Raw genomic sequence first — 18,476 nt, forward strand, 5'->3', positions numbered from 1 at the left:
GGTCACAGACCCGTCACATTTCAACATCTCACAACGAAGTTCAATGCAGCAAATTGCAACATCTCAAATGAGACAATAAGATTTTTTTTCTAGACATCCTTTTAGAATGTGAGTGTATTTTCAGCAGACACTGGAATGTAAATGGAGTAAAAATGAACCAGAAATAGAACAGCACTTTCCTAACAATGTATTGAACAAAAAGTGTCTTAATTCAGCCCCCCTTTATTGAATATAAACTCTCTGTCTTGTGGAGTCACTTCTTAGGAATGTGGGAAGTTAATTTTCCTCTCTAAAAATAGAAAGTTTTGTCTTTGTTGATGAAGTTATTAAGTTGCATTCTTTCCAGTCATCATTATAAATAGTAAAGAAAAACTTAGTAGGACAGACATCCAATCTTCTGATGATAACTTTGAAAACTCTGATTAAAGAAAACATAACAACTGTGTTCTTGAGGCCAAATGCGTGTGAACATCTGCTGTGTGCCAGTGGAATTAAGGTGCAGTGTGGCTTTCCATCTCTGCTTTGGTGAGGGCTGGAAGGGATCAGCTGAGCAGCCTCAGGACACTGATTTGTTCTGATTAGAGCTCTCTGAGAGGGAGAGATCATAAAGTGATGCAGCTACATTCCTTGCACGTCCATTCTGCAGGGAGCATGGCAGGCAAGGCCAGGGGCTCCAGGCAGGAACCTGGAGTACTGAATAGAATGGAAGGAAGAGAAGAAACACAATACCTTGGTTCTACTTGGCTGCTCACCACGCTCTAGCAATCTTCCCACTCTGGTGTCATGAAGAGCTTACTTTCTGGAAATTAGGATTAGGCAAAGGTCTTTTTCCCTGAGCAATGTGGAAAGCTCTTCAGATGAGCTGGGTTAGTTTTAATTCTACTAGCAAGCTCTCAGCCACTCGGTGTACCTGTTACCCACCAAATATAACACCTGATCTTTTTTTTCAGGTGAATCAGTGAATTTTATTGTCACATTTTAAAATACGTGTGTAGCAATGTATCTGAATCCTGCTGCTATGGTTTACATAATATGTTGTCAGGTTTCATGTATCAAGTTTGCCTATGTCAGAGTGATCCAGCCACTTGTTACAGACAAAGGTGTTCAGCCAAGATATGTAATAATGAATGTCAACAGTTATGTTTCTAAGCCTATATTTAGGCACCTAAATGTGATGGCTGCTCTCTGAAAGTGAGGAATGTGCAGCGGATCCATCGCGCCCCACACCTGGGGTGAAATGCTATTCCCCTTTATTCCTGTATTTTCCCACTCATTCCAATGCTACATTCACAGCAATTAAAGGCTGCGGACTTGTAAACTGACATATGTACAAGTGAGGCCACTGGCTGACCTCGGAATATCACCGGGATAAATGCACTATCAGAAAGGGATCAAGTACATCTTATCTGAATGATCCTGCTGTTGTCTTCAAGCTGGAAGGATAAAATTATATACCTAGATCTCATATATCAGCAATCATAGAATCATAGGATGGTTTGGACCTGCTATAATGTCTCCCCAGATCATCCCTGCTTCAAAAATGTAAGAGATCTTCTCCAGTATCACTTAGGCACAAGTGGGAGAATCAGAGATCTGATCCTGATGCCAGGGGATTGATATGTTGTCCAAAGACAAAAACGTTTTTTCATGCCTCCTCTATCACTTAGGAACCTCCCTATACTTTTATCATTTTCCACGCCTGCATCATTATTCTGTCCTATTACACAGAACCAAAGAAATTCATAATCAAATTATCTTATCTTTCCTTTAGGGAACAGTATACACGAATGATCCTGGAACAAGAAAACCTTGGGAAGGTAAGAATGAGGTTTTTACCTTGCAACAACATTGTGCAGTGCATATTTTTGTGGGGCTTAGTCCCAAAGGCTGTGGTCAGTCTTTTATAAAAAGCATGTTGCAGCCTACAAAGAAATTCCATTACTGCTGGCATTGGTAACTAATACCCTGAAAAGAGATCATGCTCAGGGCTTGATTTCCTGCAGAGCGTAGCCTGAGCCACTTGCAAAAGATAGTCAAACAGCTTAATGTGACAGCACATTCCCTGAAAACCATTTGGATAAGAAACTGAAACATGGGTATAACAAACTGTGCCAGCTCAGATTTTATGTTGTATATAAAGCAACCTGTTGAAGACAATAAATTTCAAGCCTGTCAGCCTGATCACTGTTGTTAAAGGCCAAGGGATCATCAACGCAGCAGTGTTAAACAAAAGCAGTTGTCCCTTTTTAATCCTGCGTGAAGCTCGGATGAGCACGGATGAGGTTAGGCTTTCCAGCTCACACCAGACAGCTTTCTTTTATTAGTTTCCTCTTTCTGAGTCAGTCTGTGAGCAATTTGTACAGGTTTGGGCTGCCTCTGTTGATAATCAATAGTGGGTTTAATTGTAAAGCACTGATTTTGTTTGTATGTCATGATACTGGAGAAGAGAAGGTTCAGGAGACATTAGGAAGAAGTTCTACCCTGTGAGGGTGCTGAGGCACTGGCACAGGGTGCCCAGAGAAGCTGTGGCTGCCCCATCCCTGGCAGTGCTCAAGGCCAGGTTGGACACAGGGGCTTGGAGCAAGCTGCTCCAGTGGAAGGTGTCCTTGCCCTTGGCAGGGATTGGAGCTGGAGGAGCTTTAAGGTCCCTTCCAGCACAAACCATTCCATCATTTTATGACACAAATCCATTGCAGGCTGCAATTGGATAGTGCAAGAGCTCTGTATGGCAATGGGCTCAGATTTTAGCATAACTTCTCAGATAGAGAAGACAGTTACTTAGTTTAAAACCATTGAAGTACTTGTCAATGCGCACAGAGATCCAAGTCCCAGGTGTTGGTGCATTTATCACTTGCAGAGAGTGTCAGCAACGAGAACAAAATGGTATTTCAGTAGCATATAGAAATGCTTTGTCACTCCAAGGTGCCTTTGTGAGCAGTTCCTGTGGCACGAAACCAGCCCAGAAACTGATAGTTTTGTATCTTTAACAGAAATTACGAGAGAAGCAGAAAATTGTCCGGGAAAATCATGGTCCAAATATGAAGCAAATGAAGATGTGGCAGGATTTTGAGCAGTTAATGCAATGTAAGAGGGAATGTTTTCTGAAACAACAAAACCAAACAGCCATTGGTCAAGTCATCCAGGAAGGAGGTAAAGACAGGCTTGTATTATGAACTCCTGATACCAACATAAAGTGGGCGGACATTGCATTGGCTTCTTAAAGGTAAACCCTCAGTAAATGCTTTCATCATTTCTACAATTTGCTGTGTGTTGTTTGGTTTTGGTGGATGAACAACTAGAGCAGCTCAGCACTCGAGGAAGCTTTTCCTCCAGAACATAATGTGGTTAGGAAGATCTGCTGTGAGAGCTGCTCGGGGGTGAACCTCATCATAAATCTTTGGTGTACAAGGCTGGGAATGGCATGCATCTGCAGAGAGATCAAAGGAAAAGAAATCCTTCTCCAGGGTCACAGAAAACTCCCCTAATTGCTCTGCTCCTTATGCTGTATCACTAAGGTTATATTTTTGCAAGGCCTGGGACCTGATATTGTGTAACTGTGGACCTCCTGGCTTGGCCTTCTCCTTCCCTATTGTCTTTATTCACCTAGTGTGACTGGTGAGAATGGAGCCCCGTTGGCTCTGAGCTGCCCAGACCTCACCGGCACACTCCTCCTCATACTTTCCTTGCACGGCTGAGTTCAAGTGATTGTGCTTCCAGGAGACAGTTCATTGCTACAGCGTCAGGAGCAGGCTCTGAGAACAATTACTTGGAGTCTGAGCTTTTTTCCATTATCTTTGGTGGTTGTTTTTGACAAATGTATTTCTCTTGCACGTTCACCTTCTGCTTTTTCTGAGTTGCCCTTGTGAAAATGTGAACGGCGGTTGACTAAAAGCTTTCTCCACTGAGGACATTTTGAGCTGTTTTGTCAGGGCAGGGTGGTTCCAAAGTGATTACACCACCCAAAGAGGGTTATTGGTGGATGTAAATTTAGCACACAGGTTCCTGTGTGTGTCAGGGTGTGCAGAGCAGGTACCGAGGCAGGGTTGTGTCCCCCTTGGCTTTCACCTGTGAGTCACAGGCAACTGTTACTGCCCTTCATATTGCCTCATGAGACCCAGAGCTGACCCAGGGTAAGAGGAATGTGGGTGAGGCTTGAAACTGTCCCTCATGCTTCAGCATTTCGGGTGAGAGCCTCTCAGCCACAACCAGAGATCGGAAGCAGAGAGATAAGTCTGCAGGCCCAGAACTGCGGCTGTTCTTCCTTAGCCTCTTGGCTTATTGAATTTCCTGATAGGTTTGGGTTTGGTTTGTTTGGTGGTTGGGGTTCTTCGTTTTTCCTGCCTGAAGCAGAATGTCTTTTCAGGACCTAAAAAATAATTCTGCTTTCTTTAATACCTAACTATGAGATCTGCTGTTTTCTGTATCAAGAAGAGAGGATGGTGGTTATATAGGTCCTGGTTTGGCTTTGCATTCAACGTATTTGTTAACAGAACTAAAATAAAACCTGATGACTACATTTTGACTACATGGTATTCTTTTATTTCTACATTTCCTAGGTGAAAGAAGGTAAACTGTCAGTGACAAGAGCCTTGCAGGGCCACAGGAAAAAGGTTTGAATGGGTCATTTAATGACATTTAATCTGGCCACACCAAAGGGTTCAGAACCGCAGGGTATGTGTAAGGAATGGGTCTCAGATCTATAGATTTCCAGGACATCCTCATGTAAGCCCTCCCACGCTGCCAAATAGCTGAAGATAGTCTTTCTCAACAGCTGCACTGAGCTTTCCCAGGACAAGGAGAAGCTGCAGCTTTTAGTGAGTGTGGAAGGAAGGCTGTTGTGTAGGACACGGGCACAGGTGAAGTTGGCCAGGGTGAGGGTTGTGCTGAATGCTTGGCAGCAATAGTAAAATAACAGACAAATACAGATGAGACATGCTGAAAACATGGGATAATCACCAAAAATGGGCAGTCAGGTTACTCAGGAATTAGCCTCTGGTTCAGAGTCACTGGACAGGGCAGGGAGAAAGGGGATTTTTATATACTTTTATATACTTCTATATACTCAAAACTTTAAACAAAACCCTACAGACCCTATCTGACTAAGCCATTAATGCAAAGATGTATTACATGGATGAGCCATGCTTTTGACGCTCATAGCAATGATGTAGAGTAAGATTGAGTACAATCATTTTCTGGTTTTCTGTTCAGAGTTCCCCTAAAAATAGTTGATCTTTCTTCCTTGTAAAAACAGTTTATTGCTGGTTACTCAAAGATGACGTGATTGTTGTTCTGATCTGATTAAGGTTCTGTCATTTGTACTACAGCAAGAAAGGGCACACAGATTATACACTACAGCAGCAGCAGCAGCAAAATGACTTTCTGAGATGAAGCAGAAAATCATAATAACTGTTATGAAAAGAAAATTGGAAAAACTCAAATGCTATTTTTAGTTTTTTATACAAGTGGGCATTTAATAAATGTAACTTTAATGGATTCTGTTCACTGGCTTTTCAGCCTAGCTCATGACTTGAGGGGAGAGTTCAAAAATCACAGTTTTATCTTTACTAACTTGCAACTAAAAGCTTACTTCTAGTTTTTACTTCGTTGTTATTAATAACCTAACTGGTTAACTGATAAGATTAAATGCACTATATGGGAAAATACCAGCCTTTTCCTTGTGAAGGTCCAAATAAGTCAGAAATGTGCATGGCTAAATTCAGGGCTCCAGTACTTACTAAATGTCTTCCTGTTGGAACACTGATCCATGCAGTCTCTCATGAGCAGCTTTGTTTCAAAAGGCTTCTCCTTGTCTTCACCCAGACCTGGATGAGAAGTATCCCAGCTCTAAAACTACAACAGTATTCTGCAGCTTTGTGTTATTTAGTCACGGTGCCTTCAGCTGTCTTGAGCGCTACAGGCATGTTCTGCATGGACCTGAGAGATTAAATAGTTAAAGCCATCAGAAACAGGCATGAGAAAGTACATCTCCATGGTGCATGACCAGCTATTTTACCATCTGGAGACAGATTATTGTGTTTAGATGACTGATACCATTTTACTTCCACTTAAATGATAATAAATAAAATAGGTATTAACTTACCCATATCTAGGATTGCTTATTTGTATATCTTTACTCACATGGATATTACTACTAATAAAGTCTTCTGCACATAGTTCCCCACAATCATAACAGTTAAGCCCTGCTCTATTGTATTTGTGTCTAAACATACTGATTTCCAGAGCTTGCTTAATAACTTTCCTGCAGCGTGATGCTGCTCGCTGTTGTAAACCACAACACAGCAGAAGTATTCAGCCGCAGCTGAGTGCCTAGAAGATGTCTTTGCAATGAGGATGTTTAGATTACTAAGCACGGATAGTGTAGTACCCTGTAAGCAACATGAAATGTATTCTGCAAGTGACTTGCTGCTTCTCCTTAGATCAGTGCTTTGTGTCTGGCCCAGACAAACAGCAACTGAACACTCACTGCTAATGTCCTGGTGGCTGTCCTCAGGAGGTGATCCATGCGGAGCCACTTGGCAGTATCAGTCCAATTCCTAAATCACCACTCTGGCAGTGTTTGGTGAGTCCGGAGCCAGCTTCCAAGTGAAGGCAGATAGATGTATGACTGACAGACCAGGCAGGCTGAAGTGCTGTCACCTGAAAGGTGTCCCCTTGGGAGCAAGGTCGTGACACATTGACACAGCGAGTGTGGGAAGCTGTTCCCCCAGGGTCTTGTCTGGCTGCAAATCTGGTTTCTCCTTTTGGCTCTGTGTTGCTCAGACTTAAGTGAAAAAACCTAAGGAATCTGAACGTGTGCCCTGTCTGTGTTATCATCTCCAGCAGCAGGTTTCGGGCTGAAGGAACGCTGTTAACTCTCCAGCTGCCTTTCTCTATTGCAGTTCAGAATGGAAACAGGATTGACATTTTCATGGACATACCAGTGTTCCAGGGAGGAAGTGTTACACAAATCATAACATTATATCACAAGGTACCACTTGCCTGAGCAACACCCATCTGGGTAGTTGTTTCTTAACAATCAGATTTTGACTTATTTCCAGCTTGTTTAAAAAGTTCTCCAAATTCTCAGTGTCTCTGTTTCTGTAGCATTTAGTTTTGTGGCATCAGCTTCCAAGCTCCCAAGGCAATGGCTTTTCTTCCAAGGTCATTGGGTAGAAAAGGGTTATTTGGTCACAGCTGCGTTACACTGATTTCCATGATTCCAGTTTAGAGACATAAAACCACTGCGAGCCACTGCGCCGTGGTGATGTCAGGCTCTGGTGGTTGAGGGGGGAGCAGACATATTCCAAATAACCAGCAGGAACTGTGAGACAAATCATGTCCTTACTGTCACAAAACCCTCGCTGACTTCAGTGGGAGTTTTGCCAAAATAAGGTCTGCTGGATTTAGCTCTGTATTCTTCCTCCTGACAGAACAAGCAGGAATTAAAGGGCCAGCATCAGATTTATAAGACACAGAGGATGAAAAAAGAACTGTAATTACCCAAAAGAATGACTTTCCTCCAACACAAATCAATGTTTCATTAGACACATTCTAACTTATAACAAAAATCAAACGGTTGTGCAAGTTTTTCCCTGCACAAACAATCCAAGCACTCAAGTTCTTAGCATTATGGTTTGATTTTTATTAGGCATCTATGAAGCTGTCATGCACGGAAGTATTTATACTGTTTAGCACTGAAATACAATTTTATGCATTACCTTGTGTTTAAAGGCATCGCTTACATGTCTTATATTAAAAATATGTATTTTTTTTACCTTTTTTCTGCATTTTTATTTCTCATAGTTTTGAAAAAAGTATGTTTTGGCAAATTAGGAGACACAGAAGCAGCATTTGCTGAATGCCAGGAACTGGAGCTCTTTTCCTGCAAATGGAGCTACTCAGCCCAGTGTCTGTTACACTGCTTTGGTCTGTTATTGCAGAATAACGTGTCATGTTTAGGCTTCTACATTTCATTGTGACTGCTCAGGTTTTCAAACTGCTCATTTATACAATAAGCACTTCATTAGGTCTGTTCTTGAAATAGGATAAAGCAAATCCTGCACATTTTGTTAATACCAGAAAAAATGCTGTTGATGAGGAGTATGGAAAATGGGATCTTAGTTTTCAAAGATAAAATCCTTTCTCTCTCCCTACTTCTTTTCTCTGGAATGGAATAGCAAATATGCCTGCCCCTTAGGGAGCAACAAGAACAAAACCAGAAAGGCATACATCACACACAAATAATAACCACATAGGGAAATAAGGAAGGAATTAGTCTCACCATTTTCATATACATTTTACAACTGGTTCATACTGAAAACAAACAAAAGCCCCAAAATCTCAGTATTTTCTGCAATTAAAATTTGTGGGGGTTCAGTGCCTTTTTCTCACTGGGTTCCTGTTTATTGGAAATAGCAGTTGTAACTCTTAAGGTTATACAATATGAATAATTCAGCAGTTTAATTGGTTTACACTATTGCAGCATTTTCTGGTGAGTAAACCTGTGTTTAGGCATTTCCTGGCAGTTATCAGACAGAAATCACAGAGCCATTAGTGAAGAATTCCCCAAAGCAAGAAGCGCTGATTAATTTGGGAGTCTAAAAATTGAGGCTTTATAAATCACATGAAAACTATGCCTTTTGCTCATCAACTGCTACGTAAAGGATGCAGTGCTCCAAACCAGCAGGCTGCGGACTGCAGCATTCCAAGACTTTGAGGGTTTTAAAGTATTTATAAACCATTGTACCCATCTCCCTTATTCTCTGCTTTAAAGCTTGCCGTAGCATATTACAAAGAAAACAGAACTGTATGAGAAAGTCACCCACAGACAACCTGTTCCACTAATATTCTACATTCATGTTGCATCTTTCTGTCCTAAAGGATTTCTCTACTTCATTTTCATTTTCTACGGGCTGCTCAGGTCTGCATAAGTGAGCCAGGAAACAGAGATCAAGTTAATGTACAGCAGACAGTAATGAGAACTGGGCATTTATTATTTCCTGGGCAATGACAGCATCCCCTCCAAATGAAGCCTCCTTAGGAACGTATCTCCCACAGCTAATAACTAGAAAGCAATCTGAATTCTTCTAACAAAGAGGTGGAGCGTGGCGTACTTTATAGTGGGTTCTTACCGTTGTGCTTCCTATTCTTTTTGTGGTTTTATTTACTATAACCATTTGTATGTGAAATGCATCACTTTAAAATCTATATATACACTGAGGGTTCTTTTCTGCTTGGTTTAATTGAACAAAGTGAAGGTTGATCATAAAATACAACGGGAGGGAAAGGCAGAACTCCTATACTGGAAAAAGCACTATAAATATTTTCCTGGGATCATTAACACAACCTGTAACGCTTCAGCCCATGTAGCGGAAAGAATTATAGAGCCCCTGTACAAAATGGCTAAGAAGTGATTCCAATTCCATCCCAAATTAACATGGCTTTTTCTTTAAGTGCATCAAAAACATCCCTTAGCCCTTAATTCTGTTATCAAAGTTATTTCCAAGCTCTGAAGGGATTCACTTGCAGTGACCTGGCAGTGTCAAACAAAGGTTCGACTTTTATTCTGACACTTCTTGAAGAATTTGATTGAAACTATATATGTCCAGATAACACCCAACAAAGTGCCCCTCTTACGTTTGTTTCAAGATATTTTTGGAAACAACAGAGGCGACCTTGGATGGAGCTGCTTTTCCAATTTAGGACTTCATTTGGTCTAAGAGAGTAAAATTATACTCTTTAATCCTTTTGTGTGCCTGCATACAAGACAGCTTTAGTTTATGCCATTGCCGAATTGTTTTTCTGTACCTTCTTAGCAGTGTTGAGCTGTTTAGATTGTTGAGAAGAATTATTTTAGGTAATCAAGAGTTCCTTACAAATGTACATATAAATAGTCCCCTGATACATCACATGCCCCTTAAATATATTGTGTAATCTAAACCAGCAGTGGTCCTTTATGTAATACCTTTGCTTCTTTGGAACTAGTGTTCATAAATAAGCGTTAGCCTTTGCTTATAGACACAATGAATCTGATTTGAAGCCGGAGCTCACACAGACTTGATGTAAAGTCTAAATGAGGACAGTGGTAATGCTGGTCCTGTGCCGTGATGGGACTGCCACCTGTCCAGATCACAGCAGAAACAGTGTTTGTGAAGCTTCAAGTTTAAAAGCCAAGGTGAGGAGCCAGGTTCTGTGAACATCTACAGTGAGGTTGACTGTTTTCTTCTCACTTGCTTTGCCAGCTGTGCCATTGTATCTATACCATTTTATTACATCCAATCACTTAAGATGTTTTTTTAAGTAGTTTGCACTTAATTTTCTACATAATCAATATCTTTTAATTCATTTGTATTGCTCTCTGTTGTAGGCATACTGCACTCCGTAACGAAATGGAATTAGTCTGTTGCAATAATGCAGTTTCACTGCTGTGAATAAAGAGAATTGTCAAAGTACAGTATTCTCATCATTTCTCCTGCACATTTACTTTCTTCAATGATAATGTTGTCCAGTGTTACCTAATAATCAAATACAAAGTGTATATATATTTCTAAACCTAGAAATGCCAGTGGAAATCTATTTGACATAAGTGGTATAGGCAAATGTAGCTGTAAATGTGTATTGTTTATTTTATTTGATCACAGTGTCAATGCATATTTTCATAGCTCTCTTATACACTTACTATGATTGATGAATCAAGTTCTAACTCTAGAATATCCAGTTCCCTGATTTTATGACATTGTCATGTAAAGCATTTGCGGACAGCTTAAGAGAAGCTGATCCTGTGAACCTGTATATGTGTGAGCATGGCTATATGAGCATACGCATAAACCAGGTTAAAATAAAGTATTTGGTATAGCCCCATTCATCACAGAACCTCAAACTAATTTACAAACAGCCCTTAGTAAAGCCTCTTGACTGTATAGCCACAAAAACAAGCGGTTGCTATTTATAGTTGTTTCTAGATGAACAAACCATAGTATGGAACGGAACAGAAGCAAAACTAAGGATCTAATCCTTGTCCCTGGGCATGCCTAGGGTTCCCAACCTGATCTCCCTGAAAACCACCTGAGTCTTGTCCTGAGCACAAGTTCAGACCCCCAAAGCCTCGTCCTGCCCGAGGTTTGGTTTATTTGAACGCAGAGGAGTGAGACAGCAAATGTGACGGAATTTCCCAGTGCAGCAGTCGGTGTCCTTGCTCTGAGTATCCTCATCTGACCCCTGACACTCCCTAAGGGTAATCCAGCCGTAAAATGCCTGTACATTTGCAAGGTGATAATTCACTGGAAGGTGTAATAGAAAGGTCGTAACAGATACAGATAAATGTGATAACAGAGAAACCTAAAGGCGTTTCCTGAAGGAGCTTGTAATTAAATCATAACAAGGACTTTCAACCATATAAAGCAGCACAGGTACCTCCATTGAGCTAATGGAGTCAGTGAAACTAAATGTGAGGTTTTCTCTTATCTTGAGATCTTTTTATAATCCCAGAGAGATAAATATCAAGGGAAGCAGCCCTAAATAGAATCACTGTGTGTGCTTGTGCATGCATGCATGCAAACAAAGATTAGCTCTCTGTTCGAAACCAGCATACAGCACTCTGGGGCAACGTTTTACTTGTGTGCCCATTCTGTGTATGTTGTCAGTCTTCTACAAGTGTCTACTCTGTGCTATAGCTGAAGAGCATTCACCATCTGAGCTAGCACAGAAATAAGAGGAAATTCAATCTTTTCTTAAACATCTAGAGGAAATGAAGAGATTGTGAATATAAGTCAATCTTGTCTTCAAACAGAGAAGAGGCATGAATGTGAAAGCACTACAAGAGAAAAAGTGGCTGGTTTAGAGCATGGTAAGGGACAAGGGAGTTTGTGCTTCTGGTTTATTACCCCAGGCAGCCCTGGCCAAAGATACTGCTTCTGCTTGGCTGGTGTACACCTCAGTGTGCTGGCATGAAACTGGTTGGAATTAGACCTCAAAAAGGAAGGCAGCAGATTTGTCACTGGAGCATTCAATTTTGCTTTTATATATAAGAACAAATCCAGGGTAATCTCAGTTAATGAATAACCGGTCAATGGTGATAGCTCCTGTTTAGATGGATAAATTTGGCCTTAAAAAAACCCCTGACTGTTGATACAAACATGTACCACAGAGGAGTAAAAGGAAATGTTCAGAATGCTTCTTGCAAAAAAAAAAAAGAAAAATCCTGTTTAAAATAAAAACCCAACCACAACTTTTAATGCAAAGTTAAAATTTTCAAAAGAAAAGCTCTACTTTTGGGGAAAAAAACCCACAACCCTCCCCCCCCCCAAGGATCTTTAATTAATACAAAAAATAAACCCAACTCAAAGAGTTTTGATGGAAATGTTCTCCCTACTAAGAAGACATTTAGGCTGTTACTACGTAATTCCATAAGGATCCAATAAACTCTAGCAGGCTCAGCAACACTACGATATGATATTCTCCATGGAAAGGCATGGACACTGGAGGTTCATAATAAGGGAATTTTTCTTTGCTACAGCGGCTGCATCAGAGCCACTCTTACCTGCAGTAAATGGTGCTGCTGTGATTTATCTTTCTTTGAAACAATCCATAGAGGTACATCCAGTTTTTATAAAAGGGCATTCAAGAAACAGAGTGGTTTGCAGTATTACTGCTTCCCTGATGCACACATATTGAATATCTCAACACAACATTAGCTAATTAACTTGGGGGTGATTACTGGCCAGAGATAAAGCACACAGTAAGAATGGATTAAGCCTGCCCTCTTACTGCACTTGCTATGGTTGCTCCCTGAATACAATGAGGATGTAGGTTTCCAGGAGATTAAATTCAGCAATAAGTGGTACCTGGAATCTAAAAGAAAGCTAAAAAACCCCATTTGCTTGGAGCTTAAATTGCAGGGTGCTGCACAGAGTGTGCTGAACTCTATGAGAGTTTTACAGAAGTCAAAGCTTCTCCAAAACCAAAATCCCTCCAGTAAAATTGTAGCAATAACTCCGATTTAACTGAAAGCGTTACTTGGTATATACTAACTGGGCTACTTAAGTATAACCAGTTCTGTATACTATATTGCTTAAGTAACCAGTTAAGTATACTCTGCACAATTCATCTTTAAAGGCATAGACAGTAAACAAACATTCTCAAAAGGCTGCTTTAAACACAAACTGCACACAGATGCATTCCACACTCACACCTCCTGCCATTAGAGCAGAGCCAGCAGCAATCCCAGCCAATCTGCCCAAAGCAGAGCCATCCCAAAACATCTACAGAAAGGATTTTCTTTTCCCATAGGAATGCTGCTTCATAGCCATTACTGCACTAATGGTAACTAAAAATCAGTCCCCACAGCCAGGTTCCTCCTGTTGTAACCACCTTCATCAGCAAGCTGCTTGTACAACTGACCGCAGGTTATGGGGTTTGGAGGACTAACCCCTCTGAAACCCCTTCTCCAGGCTTGTTTGCAAACACACACTGGGGCCACACAAGTCCACCAGTGCAGTATGTGTAAGAGGCTGTCTGCAGGCTCATTTTTTAGACATAAATTATTATTGTAAGTGCTGTCAACAAGCTAGAAAGGTCTGCACTCACATGAGTGGGCCGGTTAAAGTACAGGAACGAAGCTAGGTCACGATCAGAACACACTCCCACTTAGAGTGCCTGTGGAGCAACCCAGCTGTAAAGAAAACCCAGGCTGCTGGGGAGAAAAGCTATGGAAGACAGCAGCTTTGCCTCCAGAAGAATCCTATCCCAGATAACTTATAAAATTCTCTGCTAGTGTATTCATTGATGGATTACATCAGCATGCAGCAATACACATTATTAAATAGTTGGGGAAAACCAGTCTGTAGCCTGAGAGACTGGGACTGTCCTGCTCCTGTGGTACCACAGTCCAAAACAGATGACAGTGACTGTGAAAATGATGTTTTCAGTTGTGCTGGCACAACTCTCTGTGGGGCTGCATGTTCAGGCTTACCACAGTCACTTGGTGAAAGATGATCATTAACTCAGTTACTCACTTTATAGCCACATACGATTGTAAAAGCACAACCAAAGGGGTATAGAGAGCAACAGGCAAGGAGCAAGGGACACAGAGAATGAGGGGCAGGAGCTTCCTACACTGCCCTCCCTGCCAAGGAGAACATTTTGCAGCCCTGCACCTGTGTCTGCAGTTCCTGCTGTCCCTGATGTGCTTCAGTGATCGGCTCAAGACATCTGAACACAGAGCAGAAAAGTTACAACTGCTTTATTAAAAAGCTCATAAGCAAAGGCGAAATCTCCCCTTCATCAAAACCTTCCCCACTGATGGGATGGTGAGTGATCACAGAGTTAAATAACACAAAACAAGACAGAAGCATGTTTTATCTTCTAAGGAATACTCACCAAGTGATCAGCATGGGAAGGCAGGAAATTAATCCTTGCAACTTGTGATGAGCTCTGGCAGAGGCGAGTCTCAAGAAATGAAACACAAAGATGCAGAATGATCACCTGGGCTTTTGAATTTCCAGGGAATGCTTTTCCCTCCACCAGCTCCCTGTCCTCTCCTCACAGAATGTACGCATGTGTTAAACCAGAACATAAAGTTCTGGAGGTGTCTGCCTACATGATGGTATAAATCAGCCTAAGTCACTTTCCTGATGTAATGTCTTGGACAGAGCCCTTCCGATTTCCTGAACAGGATTTTGGAAGGAGAAAGTAGCCTGCCCTGATTACTGTATCCCATCATTTCTATTGCCTTGCTCATTGTAAGGTAGGACTTCATGGCTTTTATGGAGTGCTACATTAAAACCCAGGCTGATAGTTCACATGAGGTAAAATACAACAACAGGGAGATTGTAAAAATGTTCATGCAAGCAATTGTAGAAAACTCCAAAATACTGGAATCCATTCTGGGTTATTATATAATTCAAGGAGACAATATTTTTCAGTCTCTTAAGCAATGAACATTCAAAATATGTAATAAGCCCTACATCATCATGTGTCTTGTTTATGAGCAGCTGAAAGTACGAGTGCGTGAGTGATCATGCACTCTAACAGCCTGGTTTTTTGCCTTTGCAAAATGAAGACTTAAATGTTGCAAAGGAAATGGTCATAAACAATATTTTTACGAGTAAATGCTTTCACCCTGAGCTTTAATAAAAATATACATAACTAATAGGAATGTAATAATAACATACACAACTGCCAGCAATTCGTGTGGTATCATTAAGATATGCATTAAAATGTCATCTACGATCAAAATGACTGCTTATAGGATGGCAGTTATTAGGGGAATGATTCAGGCACGCTGTAACCTCCATGAACTGAATGAACTAACCTCTTTTGAGTCTATCAGCTCCCACCTAGCCAGGAGAAAAGAGTCCGACCCAAATAATCCATAATTAGATCATCAGCTGCTCACACTATTGATCTCCTGAGATCTGGGGTGGCCTGAGCTGCCCTCATGCTCCAGCTGCAACTCAGAGAACAGACTTCATTCCTGAAAGAAAAGAGGGGTTATTCAAAGACACGTGCAATAATGATGTTGGACATCCATCTTCTTGGAAGTAGCTTAATATGTTGTTAATATATACCCAGAAATCAGATTATGGCCTTGTCAAGCAGAACAGCAATTATGTTGTTGCTTAGATCATCAGGGCTCTGCTTGCTCCCTTTTATTATACCTGCCTGGAAAATGCAGGTGTTGTTCAAATAGATTTAAGTTCTTATTATCAGGTTCAATCTGCCAAAGTCACCACACAAAAGTTCAGTTGCAAAGACATCTTCTACATAAATCTGGTTTTCGAAAGCCAAAAAACTGGATTAGTCCTGAAGTTCTAATTGGATGATTTTCCATATTATTCTCATGTATTGGGTATTTAATGTCTGTTGCCTTTTAAGAACATGATATTCTTGCAATAATTCAGACTGGTACACTCTGTTTCCAAAGCTACTTTTCCAGTGGCCTGTATGTAAATGCAATGGGTTACATATGGTTTTGCAATTTCATAATGGTGTCTCTTGGAGTAAAAATAAGTATTTTAAATTTCAGCAGCCTATGATGTAATTAAATTAAAAACAAAATTTAAAATTTTATTTACATTTTCTTGAGGATATCTGATTCAGAGCCCAGCTCTGATGACTATTAAATCTGTTTGGAAAAGAAAACCTTATTGGATCAAGTACAAATACAACTAATTCCATTCCAAACCCATCTATATTAAATCCTTTCAAGCACTAACATACTGAGGCACATAGAATCCTTCAGGAAGATCAGGAGGCCCTCATACTAACTGCAGGGTTTTTTTTCCTCATTTCTATGGCATATGTTGTATCAGAAATTGCAGTTAAAAGAAATTTCATGCTCAAAATCGAAATCTTTTCTCACATTTAACTCAGCCAAAATTCCTGCAGTGGCAGAATTAAATGTGGGGTTGTTCTCAAATGGTAAGGAAGCTGCAATATGGAACAATGACCTAACTACAAAGACTGCTACTCTGAACGTTTATCATCAGCTTGAGGAGTCATCAGTAATTGTTCAGTAAGTCCATTGTGTCTGCCCAGAATTTCTTACTGTTTTTTTAGAGGGATTTGCACCTGTACTGATCTAGAAGAAACAATCAATCCTTTCTTGTAGAATGCAATGAGCATAGCAGGTGGGGAGTGATATCCACTTACAAATACATGTAAGCAGCATCCTAACCTCAGCTGAGACTCTTTTTCTCAGGACAGATAAAAAGGTGCAGTGCTACCTTAGGGCCAGATCAGGCACCACATCCAAAAATGAAGTTCCAGACTGGTCAGACTTGGAGTGGAGAAAGAACAATGCCAGTGACTTCAGTGTCTTTGTCTTTTGCCAACAGTTTAGTTTTCTTGCAGTAAAAATACCCCTGGAGGAAAAGATCTCACAGTATGTAACTTTTTTTCCTGTTGAGTCATTTGGTTTGTTTATGTGTCCTACGTAAAGGTGTAGTTTTACAGAACGCTTCTGCACGCAGGAAGAACTCCCCTTTGAACAGATTCTCTACCTGTGCATGAGGGAAAGAAATAAATCTGGAGCTGGTGACATTTCAAGGGCAAGGACACAACTGTTTGGAGGAGAATTATCTGATTTGCTTCGTGTTTATTTTTACTTATATCTAGCAATCTGCTCTCCAACAGAAGATGCTTATTTGCAGAAGAGAAGACTGTCTCCTCCTTGGACTGATGCCCGATCTGAAGGAAAGGTGTCACTAAGGACAAGAGGTATTTCTTGAGCATGTATTATCTAATGTAATAAGTGTCTATCTAGTGTTTGAAAAAGAAACAGTATGTGTCATATATGCTAACTAATTACAGATAAATTCTTCATTTCTTCTCATCACACTTCTTATTCCCCAGCTGCCATATGCTATATCTGCCTTCCTCTCAGGAGCACATATTCCAAGGTAAAATATTCCATATGTGGAATTTTAGAATTAATGATTCCCAATTAACTTGTGTAGAGAAGCTCTAGGGTATAGCTCTGTTAATGCATTTTACACATGCTTACTGCCAAGGTAGAGGGCTTTACAACTTCACCAGAAATCTTTTCCTTTTAGAACTCTTTGGAGAAACTTTTCCAGTCCCAGTATCCTGTAATGAAGGTCTGAGAAACTCCAGGTTGCAAACCGAAGTAAAACAGATTGCAGCAGAATGGGTTAAGAAGCAGAAAAGACGTTACTTTTTTGCAGCAACTGAATCACTTAGAAAAATGCAAAAGGGAGAAATCAATCTCCATCTGCATAAGGCTCAACCCTTTCATTTAGGTTCTTTCTGCTGCTGTGATTTTGTCTTGTAAACTCTTTCATGTAAGACATTAAATAATGTTGAGTTACTGGTGTGCCAGCCATGGTATCCAGTAGTTACTGAATATAAACCTGAATGTCAATGTTCCCCAAGTCTTTGCCTCGGTAATATCTTTAAACATAATAGTATCTGCCTGTTGGCTTGTTTTCTCATAGGGAGGGCGACAGGACATTTTGTGTTCTCTTATCTTCAATAGCAATGAAACAGGAGGAGCTCCACAATGCGAAACCAAATCTATTGCTATTAATACAACATCCCAGCCACAGAGAAGAGATGTGTTTATTTACCAAAGCTAGAGATGCCTCTCCCTGACCTTTCCAAAGCTTGTGTGCTTTAGCTGGGAATAGATTCCTCAGAACTGGGTGCTGTATTTAAAAGTATACAGTAAAACCCATACACACACCACCCTCCCCAAATAGTCAGAAGTGTAACTAGGACACAGTCCATATTCAGTCCTGATTGCTTTGCTGGTGCACAGAGATCAGCCAGCTTCCCAAAGCCCACTCGCTTTCCTTCCTGCCACTTAGTGACACATTTAGCTGACTATACCCATACATGGGCCCACTTTCTGTCTGAGGCCTAACATCTCTCTGCAGCCTAAGAAAACTGTCAGGATAGATTTCCTTCTTTGCATAATCAAGAAGTGCTTCAGACTCTGAAGGATTTGGTTGAAAGAA

The 18,476-nt window shown here is 40.7% G+C and overlaps 1 protein-coding gene across 1 annotated transcript in view; it reads left to right on the forward strand.

Annotated features, from left to right (window-relative positions):
- IFT81 (intraflagellar transport 81) overlaps nucleotides 1–4,516 on the forward strand; it is a 41,044-nt gene extending 36,528 nt beyond the window's left edge. Inside the window, exons 17-18 of the mRNA XM_061344532.1 lie at nucleotides 1,772–1,817; nucleotides 2,991–4,516. Coding sequence (XP_061200516.1) covers nucleotides 1,772–1,817; nucleotides 2,991–3,173 — 229 coding nt within the window. The 3' untranslated portion in view covers nucleotides 3,174–4,516. The remainder of the gene's footprint in view (nucleotides 1–1,771; nucleotides 1,818–2,990) is intronic.
- Nucleotides 4,517–18,476: the final 13,960 nt, after the last annotated feature.

Source organism: Neopsephotus bourkii, unplaced genomic scaffold (genome assembly GCF_033783945.1).
Source record: "Neopsephotus bourkii isolate Nb327-2 ecotype Australia unplaced genomic scaffold, CSIRO-AGI_Nbou_v1 NB_230, whole genome shotgun sequence".
In the NCBI taxonomy this organism is placed as follows: domain Eukaryota; kingdom Metazoa; phylum Chordata; class Aves; order Psittaciformes; family Psittacidae; genus Neopsephotus; species Neopsephotus bourkii.